The 13,150-nt window shown below is 44.1% G+C and overlaps 1 protein-coding gene across 1 annotated transcript in view; it reads left to right on the top strand.

Annotated features, from left to right (window-relative positions):
• ERN2 (endoplasmic reticulum to nucleus signaling 2) overlaps positions 1-12,564 on the top strand; it is an 82,610-nt gene extending 70,046 nt beyond the window's left edge. Inside the window, exons 20-22 of the mRNA XM_082260359.1 lie at positions 4,490-4,613; positions 9,590-9,657; positions 11,976-12,564. Of these exons, the coding sequence (XP_082116485.1) occupies positions 4,490-4,613; positions 9,590-9,657; positions 11,976-12,158 (375 nt within the window). The 3' untranslated portion in view covers positions 12,159-12,564. The remainder of the gene's footprint in view (positions 1-4,489; positions 4,614-9,589; positions 9,658-11,975) is intronic.
• The last annotated feature ends 586 nt before the right edge of the window (positions 12,565-13,150 follow it).

Below are 13,150 nucleotides of genomic sequence, written 5' to 3'. Positions count from 1 at the left end.
CATCTGTCTCAGCAGATCCTGAATCCGATTCAGCCTCTGCGGACGTGGGTCACCCTGCTGGGTCTGCAACCACACACCCGGAATCCTCTGATAGTGAGGATGATTCCTCCACATCTGCAACCACGCATGAAAAGGCACTGGTGGACGCACTGGTTGTATCTGTGCGTGAGACCTTAAAGATGGAGGACGAAGCTCCAGCTGCGAAGGGGGTGCAGGTTCCCTTTGGTACTCACAAGCCATCCAGAGCAGGAAAGGTGTTTCCTTTCCCCGCCGAATTTGACAAAATTATCGCTAAAGAGTGGGATCGACCAAAGTGTCCCCTCTGGGTTCCTAAGCGATTTCCTAGGCATTACCCCTATGAGGAGTTCCTTATTAAGGAGTAGACGGTACTTGCATGCAGGTGCTGAGCCTGATGGTGTCGACCTTCGAGGTGGCTCCATTTGCATAGTTCCATACAAGGTCCCTGCAAGGGAGATCCTGGCCAAATGGGACAAGACTTTGCATCTCTAGACAATCAGATTTGGCGGAACGAAGGAGTCGGTAATATGGTGGTTTCATTCTCCAACGCTTCGCCTGGGCAAATTCTTCCTCCCCTTCTATTTGACAGTGGTCACCACAGATGCCAGCCTGTCTGGCTGGGGAGGTGTCCTTGGCAACATTTCTGCTCAGGGGCTCTGGACACTGGAACAGTCCAGACTGCCGATCAATGTCTTGGAACTCCGAGCGATCAGACTGACCATTGGACGGATTGTCTTCAGGGATGCCCAGTGCGCATTTAATCGGAGGTAACCGGCATTCTAAGGTGGGCAGAAGGGTTAGTTCCAGCCCTCTCCGCCGTGCACATTCCCAGGGTGGAAAACTGGCAGGCAGATTGCCTCAGTCGGCAGGCGTTGAACCAAGGTGAGTGGTCCCTTCATCCGGAGGTGTTTCCTCAGTTGTGTCTCTGTTGGGGCATCCCCGAGGTGGATCTGTTGGCGTCTCGTCTCAACAGAAAGGTGTAGAGGTTTGTGGATCGATCACGGGATCCTCTGGCGGACGCCACAGATGTACTGGTGGCCCCGTGGGTCCTCTCAAGCTTCTGCCAAGACTTCTACGCAGGATCAAGGCAGAAGGGATTCCAGTCATCTTAGTGGCTCCGGACTGGCTTTGCCTGGCTTAGTACGCCGATCTGGTGCGGCTGGATGCCGATGTTCCTTGGAAGCTTCATCTCAGGGAGGATCTGCTGTCCCAAGGACCAATATTCCATCCTGCTTTACAGTCGGTGGCTTTGATAGCTTAGTTGTTGAACGCCAGGTGCTGAAGGATAGAGGTTTATCTGAGTCGGTGATTCCTACGCTGTTAAAAGCTAGAAAATCTACTTATAGGAAGATCCACCATCATACGTGGAAGACGTACATTGCGTGGTGTGAGTCTCTCAAGGTTCATGCTCGTTCCTTCTCGGTGGCTCAGATCTTGACCTTTCTTCAACGGGGGGTTGAACAAAAACTGGCCTTGAGTGCCATCAAGGGTCAGGTGTCGGCTTTGCTGGTCTTCTTCCAACGACCCTTGGCCACACACTCCATGATGCGTACCTTTCTTCAGGATGTTCGGTATTTGGTTCCTCCAGTGCGGTCTCTGTTGCCGCCTGGGACCTCACTTTGGTGTTTTCAGTCCTCCAGAAGCCTCCCATTGAGAATCTTCAGGAGTTCCCTTGCTTACACTGTCTCAGAAGGTGGCTTTTTTGGTGGCTATTACCTCTGCGCGCAGGGTGTCGGAACTGGCGGGGTTATCCTGTTGTTCATCAAACCTGGTAATTCACAGAGATAATGCGGTTCTTCGCCCTGTTCGTCATTCCTCCCAAAGGTTCTCTCTGATTTTAATTTGAATGAAGACATTGTGTTGCCTTTCCTGTGTCCCAGGCCTAAACATTCATAGGAAGTTGCCTTGCATGCCTTTGATGTGGTCCGGGCAATTCGAGTGTACCTGGCAGCTACAGAGTCTTTCAGGAAGTCAGACTCACTATTTGTGCTCACGGATGGGCCTCGAAAAGGGTTGTCCACTTCCTCTGCGACCAATTTCAAGATGGATCAGACAGATAGTGATTCAGGCCTATTCCATCAAGGGTCAGGTTCCTCCTTTCCCTGTTAAGGCACACTCTACTCGGGCGCTTAGTGCCTCTTGGGCTTTCCGTTATCAGGCATCAGTGACGCAGGTTTGCAAGACGGCCACCTGATTGTCGGTGCAAACTTTCAGAAAGTTTTATAAAGTCGATGTGTTGGCATCTGCAGATGCTTCTTTTTTCAGCAAGGTTTTGCAAGCTGCTGTTTAGAGGACCTGATCCTCTTTCAGGGTGTATTTTTTTTTTCAGGTGGGCTCCAGTTGTTTTGGTTGAGCTCCTGTTGCCTGGTTGGCTACTGTTACTAGCCTTGGGAATTTTTTTGCTGTTCCCACCCCTCATGTTTAACACTGCTTTGGGACGTCCCAATGGTTATGCAGATCAGGAGCTGTGTCCATCAATGAACGAAAGAGAAAATGGGATTTTTGACTTACCGTAAAATCCATTTCTCTGATGTTCATTGACGGACACAGCACCCACCCCTCTGTGGAGTTGTAATTCTTTTGACACACTGCTTGTAACTAAACTGAGTATCTATAGCAGGAAGAGGGAGTATACCCCCCTGGGACTGCCCATAGGCGTAGCCAGATTCTTTTTCTGCCTAGTGTCCTACTCCTGTAGGGGGCAGTATAACCTAATGGTTATGAAGATATGATAATGCCCTGTCCCCAGCAGCATATACTGATGTTTCCTTTACCCGCCTTTGTTCCATTTAGCCACTAGCATCAGAGAAATGATTTCAAACTTCCTGGGATGGAGGAGCATATTACTTCTTCCATGTAATGGAGTCAGAGCTTTGCCAGTGAAGCCTTGTATAAACTCCAACTAGAGTGACTGAGCTTAAGCTGGATACACACTATACAACTTTTATTATTAGATTTCCTTTAGATTTACCTTCAACTATGTAATACAAGGACCTGCCTGATTGCATACAAATGGAAAGTGTTTAGATTTGACCTCATATTATATGGTTTTGGTAAATCTAAAGGAAAAAAATCTAAAGACAATTGTAGTGTGTATGGCCCATTACACAGGGATGTCACTCACTCCCAACGGCTGAAGGAGGAGGCAGGAGAGGGAAGTAAAGGTGTGTGTGTGCTGAAGGGTAGGGAGGCAATTACCATGATCCCATCACATTGGCTGAAAGGCAAAGCCCAGTTTCACTTTAAACTAACCAAGTCCCAGAAAGCAGGGATTACTGAACCACATACAACAGATTATGTGCAACAATTGTATACAATCAGCGCAAACAAGTAAAATATAAAACAATAATGTGTTGCTCAACCAAGCACTGTTCAGTGTTTTCACACAAGCAAAATATTAATCTGAAATGAATACAGCGTAGCGCAACAAAAATCCACAAAACATTTATGAGTCCCAAAAGAATATTTCAACAATGTAAATGTGTCCACTTTTTTTTTATAAAAAGTTCAGTGAAAATGATAACGTGATGAATGAACATGCTAAAAGCTTCATTCTTCATGCACAGGTGCAACTCCTCTACCTGACATCACAAGCTTGATTCCTCCCTATATACATTATTAAAATATCCCACTCTAATAATGCTACTTACAAGATCATAAAAACAATAGCACTTTGAAACAATCTCTCCAGCCGGCTCACCACCAAGTGCGACGCGGCCCCCGGCGTGACGTCACAAGCTCAGCTCCTCCCTAGACACATTCTGATGATTGGGGTTCTTCCTATAAGGAGGAGCCAAGCTTGTGACTTCACGCCAGGACCCTGCCACACTTGGTTGTGAGCCGGCTGGGGAGATTGTTTCAACGCGGTATTGTTTTTATGATCTTATAAGTGGATTTTAGAGTGGGTTATTTTAATAAAGTTGTTATACAGAGTACACTATGTCTATGCCCCTGTTTGCCTTTTTTATGAGCTGAACGAGAGGAAACGCTCGGGCAGTGGACTGGATCACTGAAAATCAAGGAGACCGTATTTATGTGGTTGGGAATATGTTAATTGAGCGAGTTGTTTAATGCATTGAGATGAGCAGGCATTTTGTCTGGTGGAGTCTCATCTGTGCAAACACTTGGTGTTTTATATGCTTTTGCATGTTTAATCCTCATGTTATCATTTTCACTGATCTTTTACAAACATTTTTCATATGTGGACACATTCACTTTCTTGAAATATTCTTTTGGGACTATATTTTTTTTTTTTGCGTTGCACTGTATTCATTTCACATACAACAGATTACAAGTTTGACAATCTTGCCCTACAGGAAGTAAGTGATGAATGCACTTTAAAATGTTTATGGTTAGAAATAAATACCAGTGTATTATGAGTTGCTCAGAGGCCAAACAATGCAGGCATATTTCCCTATTCTGTATAACAAGCAAAAATATAAAACTTTATTTCTGTTATTGCCTCCTTCAGGATGTCAGTGATCGCATCGAGAAGGAGCCTCAGGACAGTCCAATAGTTGTTAACCTGGAGACCGGAGCTCGTTCTGTTGTTCGTGTCAACTGGCGGCTATATATATCAGTTCCTTTACAAACAGGTAAATTATATAGCGAGTATCTGAGGACATTAAAAAGCAATGGATTCCCTTAGGTGGCAGTAAAAGGTAGCTAGCTGCTGGTAACCTTGAAGCTGCTTTCTCTCTGCTCTCTCATAAGCACATATTTTGAGTCATTTTTTCTTGTATATACAGTGGATAATAAAAAGTCTACACACCCCTGCTAAAATGTCAGGTTTCTATTATGTAAAAAATGAGACAAAGATATATAATTTCAGAACTTTTTCCACCTTTAATGTGACCTCTAAACTGTACAACTCAATTAAACAACAAACTGAAATATTTTAGGTGGAGGGAAGTAAAACTAAAAAAAAAAAAAAAATTATGGTTGCTTAACCACTTAAGCCCCGGAAGATTTTACCCCCTTCCTGACCAGGGGGTATTTTGCGATTCGGCACTGCGTGACTTTAACGGACAATTGCGCGGTCGTGCGACGCTGTACCTAAACAAATTTGGCGTCCTTTTTTTCCCACAAACAGAGCTTTCTTTTGGTGGTATTTGATCACCTGTGCGATTTTTTGATCACGCGCTATAAACAAAAAAAGAGCGTCAATTTTGCAAAAATAACAATATTTTTCACATTTTTTTATATGAAATTCCCCCCAAAAAAAAAATGTAAAAATCAAAATTTTTTAACATTTTCGGCCAATTTGTTTTATGCTACCTATGTTTGGTAAAAAAAATCGCAAAAAGCGTATTTTGATTGGTTTGCGCAAAAGTTATCGCGTTTACTAACAAAGGGAAAGATTTTTGTCATTTTTGTTGTTTTTTTTTTTAACGCGTAATGGCGGCGATCTGCGATTTTTTTTGCGGTACTGCGACATTGCGGCGGACAGATCGGACCCTTGACTGACATTTTTGACACTTTTGGGGTTACCAGTGACCTTTCTACAGTAATCAGTGCTATATATATGCACTGTTACTGTAAAAATACACTGGTAGTGAAGGGGTTAACTTTATTTGGGAGGGAGGGGCTGTGTGTGTCCCTAGGGGCGTGCTTTCTACTGTGATTGGCTGTGGCTTCAGCTGTAAGGACACTGATCAACCGATCTACATAGTAGATCCATGTGATCAGTGTCTTTGCAGCGAGGAGAATGACAGGCAGCTTGTTTACACAAGCTGCCTGACATTCTCCCTCTCCCCCGCCGATCGCCGAGTGGCCGGCGGACATCGGGTCCGCTGGTCACACGCGCGGGGGGGTCCGTGACCACGCGGGAGCGCGCCTCCGGGGGCGCGCGCTCGCTCCCTAAACCCTCACAAGCAAGCAACGTAGCCCTACGTTAGTTTGCCTGTGAGGGGCTGACCGCCGACGTAGATAGTCGTGCGGCGGTCAGCAAGTGGTTAAACAACAAACTGAAATATTTTAGGTGGAGGGAAGTAAAAATGGTTGCATAAGTGTGCACACCCTTAAACTAATACTTTGTTGAAGCACCTTTTGATTTTATTACAGCACTTTTTGGGTATGAATCTATACATGGAACATCTTGACATGGCAATATTTGCCCACTTTTCTTTGCTAAAACACTCCAAATCTGTCAGATTGCGAGGGGATCTCCTATGCACAGCTCTCTTTAGATCACTCCACAGATTTTCAATCCCATTCAGGTCTGGGCTCTGGCCGGGCCATTCCAAAACTTTAATCTTCTGGTGAAGCCATTCCTTTGTTGATTTGTGGTTAGCACTTTCACCTAGCAGCAAGAGGGTCGCTGGTTCGAATCCCAACCACGACACTACCTGCCTGGAGTTTGCATGTTCTCCCTGTGCCTGCGTGGGTTTCCTCCGGGTTCTCCGGTTTCCTCCCACACTCCAAAGACATGCTGGTAGGTTAATTGGATCCTGTATAAAAAAAATTGGCCCTACTGTGTATGTATAAATGTGAGTTAGGGACCTTAGATTGTAAGCTCCTTGAGGGGAGGGACTGATGTGTATGTGCAATGTATATGTAAAGCGCTGTGTAAATTGACAGCGCTATACAAGTACCTGAAATAATAAATAAATAAATTTGGCAGTATACTTTGGGTCATTTTAATGCTGAAAGATGAAATAAATCTTCATGTTCAGCTTTCTAGCAGAAGCCTGAAGGTTTTGTGCCAATATTGACTGGTATTTCTAACTGTTCATAATTCCCTCTACCTTGACTAAGGCCCGTGTTCCAGCTGAAGAAAAACATCGTCAAAACATGATGTTGCCACCACCATGCTTCACGGTGGGTATGGTGTTCTTTTGGTGATGTGTAGTGTTGTTTTTGCACCAAACATCTTTTGGAATTATGGCCAAAAAGTTGAACCTTGGTTTCATCAGACCATAACACATTTTCCCACATGCTTATGGGAGACTTTAGATGTGTTTTTGGAAAATTTAGCCGGGCTTGGATGTTTTTCTTCCCAAGAAAAGGCTTCCATCTTACCACTCTACCCCATAGCCCAGACATATGAAGAATACGGGAGATTGTTGTAACATTTACCACACAGCCAGTACTTGTCAGATATTCCGCAGCTCCTTTATTGTTGCTGTAGGGCTCTTGGCAGACTCCCTGACAAGTCTTCTTCTCATCTTTTCATCAATTTTGGAGGGACGTCCAGTTCTTGGTAATGTCACTGCTGTGCCATATTTTCTCCACTTGATGATGACTGTCTTCACTGTGTTCCATGGTATATGTAATGACTTGGAAATTCTTTTGTACCCTTCTCCTGACTGATACCTTTTAACAATGAGATCCCTCTGATGCTTTGGAAGCTCTCTGCAGACCATGGCCTTTGCTGTAGAATGCGACTAAGAAAATGTCAGGAAAGACCTACTAGAACAGCTGAGCTTTAATTGATGGCAGGTGTGTACTGACTCTTATTAAGCCTAGGTTCCCACTGAATGCAGGTTTGAAATCGTTAAGCTGAACTCGCACAATTTCAAACCGGCATTTCAGTCCGACTTCGGGGGCGATTTAAGACATCTGTGCAGGTTCATGCACCGATGTCTATTGAAATCGCCCCCAAAGTCACCAAAAGTAGTGCAGGAACAACTTTTGGGAATCAGTGCGGCGCTGCTGATTTGAACGGTGCCATAGCCAGCAATAGGCTCCAATTTGGCACGCAATTTGACATGTCAAATCGGCCCGATGTGAACGAAGGCTTAACATGAGTTTGAATGTGATTGCTTAATTCTGAACAAAGCTACATCCCCAGTTAAAAGTGGGTGTGCACACTTATGCAACCACATCATTTTATTTTTTTTATTTTTACTTCCCTGCACCTAAAAGATTTCAGTTTGTTGTTCAAGTTGTACAGTTGTGCAGTTTATAGGTCACATTAAAGGTGAAAATATTTCTGAAATTATTTATCTTTGTCTTAATTTTAGTTACATCACAGAAACCTGACATTTTACCAGGGGTGTGTAGGCTTTTTATATCCACTGTACCTGTGTATACATATTCTGTGTATATATAATTACAAACTGTGCACAAATTTACAGGTTGCAACAATTTTTAGGCTCAGATTTGTTAAACATGGTTTGTTTTAGATGTTCTTACATGGTAACAATGAATAAAACAGGTTGAAATCAGTGTTCTGAGAGGGACATCACTGCTGATCAGCAGTAGGATGACAATTGTATACAAATGTTTATTGGTGAATTTTATGTTCATGTTTTATTGAAAGTTTAGAAATTTATAACCTGATCTTTTATCTAGTTATTTTGATAAGAGCCTTATTTTAGAAATAAACATTTTACAATGGGGGCTATTAACTGGTGTATATAGTACAAGGTGGGCTGTGTAATTAGAAAGCCCAGCACCTGAATTTGCAGACTGCTCTGGCAGATTGAAGATCTGGACGAGCATCTCTCCTCTATATCTTTCACATGCACAGGCTGTGTAATCGGAGATCCAGCTATTGGATCAGTATTCACAGCTCAACAGGTGGGTGGGTACACACTAAGAAAATCGGGTGAACGATTCTCCGGTTTTCCTCGATGTTTCACAGCAAGTTGGAACTGAGGTTGGAAACAATGTCTAAAAATTCTCGTATGACAAAGGGTCCTTTCACACGAGCGATCCGATCAGATCTGCCTGTCAGTTTTTTAGGCGGATCTGATCGGATCCTCCATGCATCCCTATAGGGCAGCGGATGTCAGCGGAGACATGTCCGCTGACACCCGCTGTCAACCGCATCCGATCCTGTCCGTGAAATCCGGACGGATGGAAACCCTATTTTCCATCCGTCCAGGGGATTGGATCGGATGAGAGCGGACAGGCGGTCCACTCTCATCCGATTCCCCCATAGAGATGCATGGGGCTCTGTGACACCTCCCTCTCCGCACACAGAGTGGAGAGGGAGCTGTCACCTGCCTGCTCAGTGGGGATCTGTGTATTGATCCCCCGCTGAGCTGCACGGATCCGCCTATGTTTTTTTCTTGTTGTTTATTGTTTCTGATCATGTGCAGTCTTTAGTATGTGATTTTGCAGCAAACAAAAACAGTACACATTCAATTAAAATTGTTTGTTTTGTTCACATACAAGAAAAATTTTGGAGTTTGTCCCCTTGGAAATTTTAATTTGGAACGTTTGAATCGGATGTGGAAAGTTGTGTACACACTATAGGAAAATCGAACTATCGTACCTCGTACGGAATTTTTCTTTGGATTTTCTCGTAGTGTGTACCCAGCTTAAACCAGCATTTTAAATCCCATAAAGACTTTTCTGCATACCACCTGCTGGTTTCAGATTGGTGTATATATAAACTATTCAAATGCAATATTTAATATTTACATCAATTAAAAGAAATGTAAAAATAGTTTTTTTTTATTTATGGAATTTATATATTAATGAAATTTACAGAATCTTTTGATTACTGTCTTTGTTCTGTTAAAGTGATGTAATGCGATGTAGTTCCTAGAGACAAAAGGTAAAACTCCCTGTATTTATATTCGGTTTTCATCCTCTCTCCCTTCATCATCTTCCTCCATAGACCTCAGAAAGTTCCGTTCCTACAAAGGGAATTCTGTACGAGATCTGCTGAGAGCTATGAGAAATAAGGTAAGCTATGCTACATGAAGGGTTTAAGTTGTTTGCTGGAATAGTATAGAATGGGACGCTATGCCTCTGGATAATTGAGATAACACCCTCCCCCCTACACTTGTCTATTTGACAGGTGTCATAAAGAACCCAACAGTGACACAGACACTGATAAAAAAGATCTTCTTTTAATAACGTGAGAGGACAGAGAAATGTTGTTTGGCAAGAATATGAGAAAGATGAAGCAAAAGGTCCTGTGCTTGCTTTCCCCTCAGTAGATAAGCGTGTAGGCTACAGACCCACAGAATAGAAAAGGAATGAAAGAGTTGGGGAGCATTCTTCTTAAAGTGGTTGTGAACCACAGACATGAAATATGAACACATTTTATCCCTCTATAGTGTGTACTTGTCTCAGTCCAGAGCACCAAGTGTAATTTCTGTCTGCTGCTTCGTTCCTCTATCAACATGAATCACTTCTGACAAGTTTCCCTGACACCAAGAGAAAAAAGGTGACAGTAGAGGGATCTCCAGCTGATTGACAGCCTCAGCTCTCTTTCTGTGTGCTGTGTGAAGGAGGGGTGTCTTTTCCTTCCAATCAGCTCTCAGAACTCTCCTCACTGAGCTCTGCAGTGTGTGATTTCAGCTCTCCAACCCTTTTTTTCTGAACGCTCAGACAAGTTTTATAAATTCAGCACTTTGGCTGTAGAGAAGAGAATACTTTAGATAAACAGGTACAACTTATGTAGGAGGATTTGTTTCATCTCTGTGTATCACCTGAGGCCAGTCACTTCACTGGGTATATGTAACACTTTAATGTATTACCATGAGAACCACAGCACCCCTCCAAAGGCACCTGATCCTGACATTTTTAAATGTTCATGCTGAAGACTTTATACCAAGTCGCTGCAACTGTCATATAAAGCCAAGCATTATTTAAGTTTTAAACCAATTCATTGTTCAGTAAAAAACTGAGGAAGGTCTCATTGATGTGTTCAAGTGAGGCCTATCTTCATCTTCAGAGGGCTTAGTTTGTTGTATGGCTGCAGGCAGTTGGGAATAACAGCAAACCTGTCTTCCAATATGTTGGACTGGTCATGTAGTCTTCATGATACAAGAGGGGTGCAGCCAATAGAGTGCACTCCAGCAGTCGGTTTGGGTAGAGGTGAGTGGTCATTTAATGATGGTGGGTCAGCTATTGGCAGGGATTGGTAAGGTTCTTCCATTGCACTGCCCACGTGGCCTGGCCACCTGTGGAGCATGGGCCCCAGGTGTGAGACATGACTGTCCTAGGCACTGTACCAGGAGCTACATGAAATAGAGGCCTCTCAAGCAAAGTGTGACCCCTGCATAGGCCCAAAGAAATGGAACCTATGAATATGCATGGAACATAGTTGGAGATTTGACTCATAAACCCCCAAAGTTGTCTTGTAGACCCGATGCCAGGAACTGACGTAACAACCCAGATACCAGGGGGCACCACACATGGTTTCATCATGAATCCATGGGTCAAGTACCTGGTGGGTGAGCCTGACATGAACAGGAAGGCCTCTTGTACAGCTCTGGCGCAGGGGCCACTGATAGCGGAACAGTATCCACAAGAGTACGGTGCGGTATGAGTGGCTGTGATCGGTTCAGTAGTCCGCGCTTGGGAGTAGCTTATACTTCACTGGGAGAATTCTAGGAAACAGGAACAGCAGACAGCAGGTAGATGTAGCAGGCTGGATGGGTCAGTGGGGGACAGACTGGCACGGAGCTTGGCTGGCAGGGAACCAGATGCAGGGCAGGGAACCAGATGACCACATGCAGGGTCAGACAAGCGGGGTCGGTAACAGACAGGGGGATCAGGAATAAACAGCAGGCACAAGTGTAGTCAGGTCACAGGCCAGTGTCAGCCACAGTGAGGCAGATCAGGCAGAAACAGGAGGCAGAAGCAGGATCCCTGGACCAAGCCAAGGTCATGGTTGGGTCGAGGTCACAGGACACAGGAATCTGGAATAAGCACACAGAAAGCTGTAGACCAAACCGCAATTAGCCAGTGCAGTGGCCCCATTTAAATAGGTTGTTTGTCGCCAGTATTGGTGGCGGGCATGTGCCTGGGAATGCGCCTGCACACGGCTGTGTACATCTGCTTGGCCAGGTCTTGCGCATATGTATGCACCTGAGAACTCCATCTGCACTATGGTGAAACCCTCCCTGACACCACATCTGTAAAAGCTTGTGCCTAAAATTATACTCTGTTGGCCAAATGAAAATTATTGCCTCTATATTTAGTTTCCTACTACTACCCATGGCTAACAGGATACAACATTCTACAGCTAATGTCTTTTTTTGTGTTTGCAGAAACATCATTATCATGAGCTACCACCAGAGGTCCAGGAGTCACTGGGCACCATTCCTGATGATTTTGTATATTATTTTACCTCTCGGTTTCCACTTCTACTCCTTCACACACACCAGGTGTTGGAACTGTGCGCAGGAGAGAGACCTTTCCAGAACTATTACCACTGCGAAGCACGGCGCTGAGACCGCCGCAGGAGGACATGTGACAGGCCTCAGGCTGCCCAGAGAGCACTTGTGTTAGTCAGCTGGACTCTCCTGTTCTTATACAGTGAATTGCACTGCCTCATAGTATTTGCACAGTAGTTTTTATTTTTTTCACTGTATTTTGCTTTTTTTTCCAGCAGCCTCCAAACACATTTCTCTTTTTTTTTTTTTTTTTTATCATTTTACATTTGTTCATTTACCTTCCAGTCTGTTTAATGGAGGCGATTACTGGAAGCAGGACTTTGCATTAAAGCCTCCGGTTTGCATAGTGATAATGTTACCATGGTAGCCATCTAACGTTCCATAAAGGTGACGTTTTTCCATCATACCCTATTCTGGAGTAAATTCCTGTATCTGCCCTGTGGACTCTATGAAGATATTTTAGTTTTTTTTAATGATTATAGGCTCATTCTCATGGGTACATGGATCCATACACCCGTGCAGAGGGGGGCCGTGTTTATCCACCCGGGAGGCTCAGGTGGTCCATGCAGCCGGTCTGTAAAAATCAATGACTGGGTGATGGCTTCCTAGAGCTTCATACAAATTCCTGAACGTACATTCATGTGGGATTTGACCACAGACAGACCCGTTCATGGTATCAGTCCTGGAAAGATGTACACACAAGGCAGTGCATAAATATCTGAGCAGCTGTCAGCCTGTCATTGATTTTAACAGGCTGGCTGCATGGACTAGCTGTGCCTTTTGTCTGGGTGTACAGATCCGTGCATCCATGTGATTGAGCTCCAAATATCTCGTTTTTTAAAGAAATATTTATTTTGTATCAAATTAGGGGAATTTTTGCTGTACAGTTATTCTTTTAAAAGATGGGAAAAGTATTAAATATGTCATTGTAATAAGAAAATTTGGTTTGTCTGTCTGTCATACACTCCTGAGGACGAGGACACACTGAGGACACACCCTGTCAAAACTCCCCTCCAGCTGCTCCTCCTCTGCGCCACCATCTTGAAACA

The sequence above is a fragment of the Pelophylax lessonae genome (assembly GCF_965119305.1).
Source record: "Pelophylax lessonae genome assembly, chromosome: 6".
NCBI lineage: Eukaryota > Metazoa > Chordata > Amphibia > Anura > Ranidae > Pelophylax > Pelophylax lessonae.
Note: the sequence above shows the minus strand (reverse complement) of the source record. Positions and strands in the feature narration are given on the sequence as shown.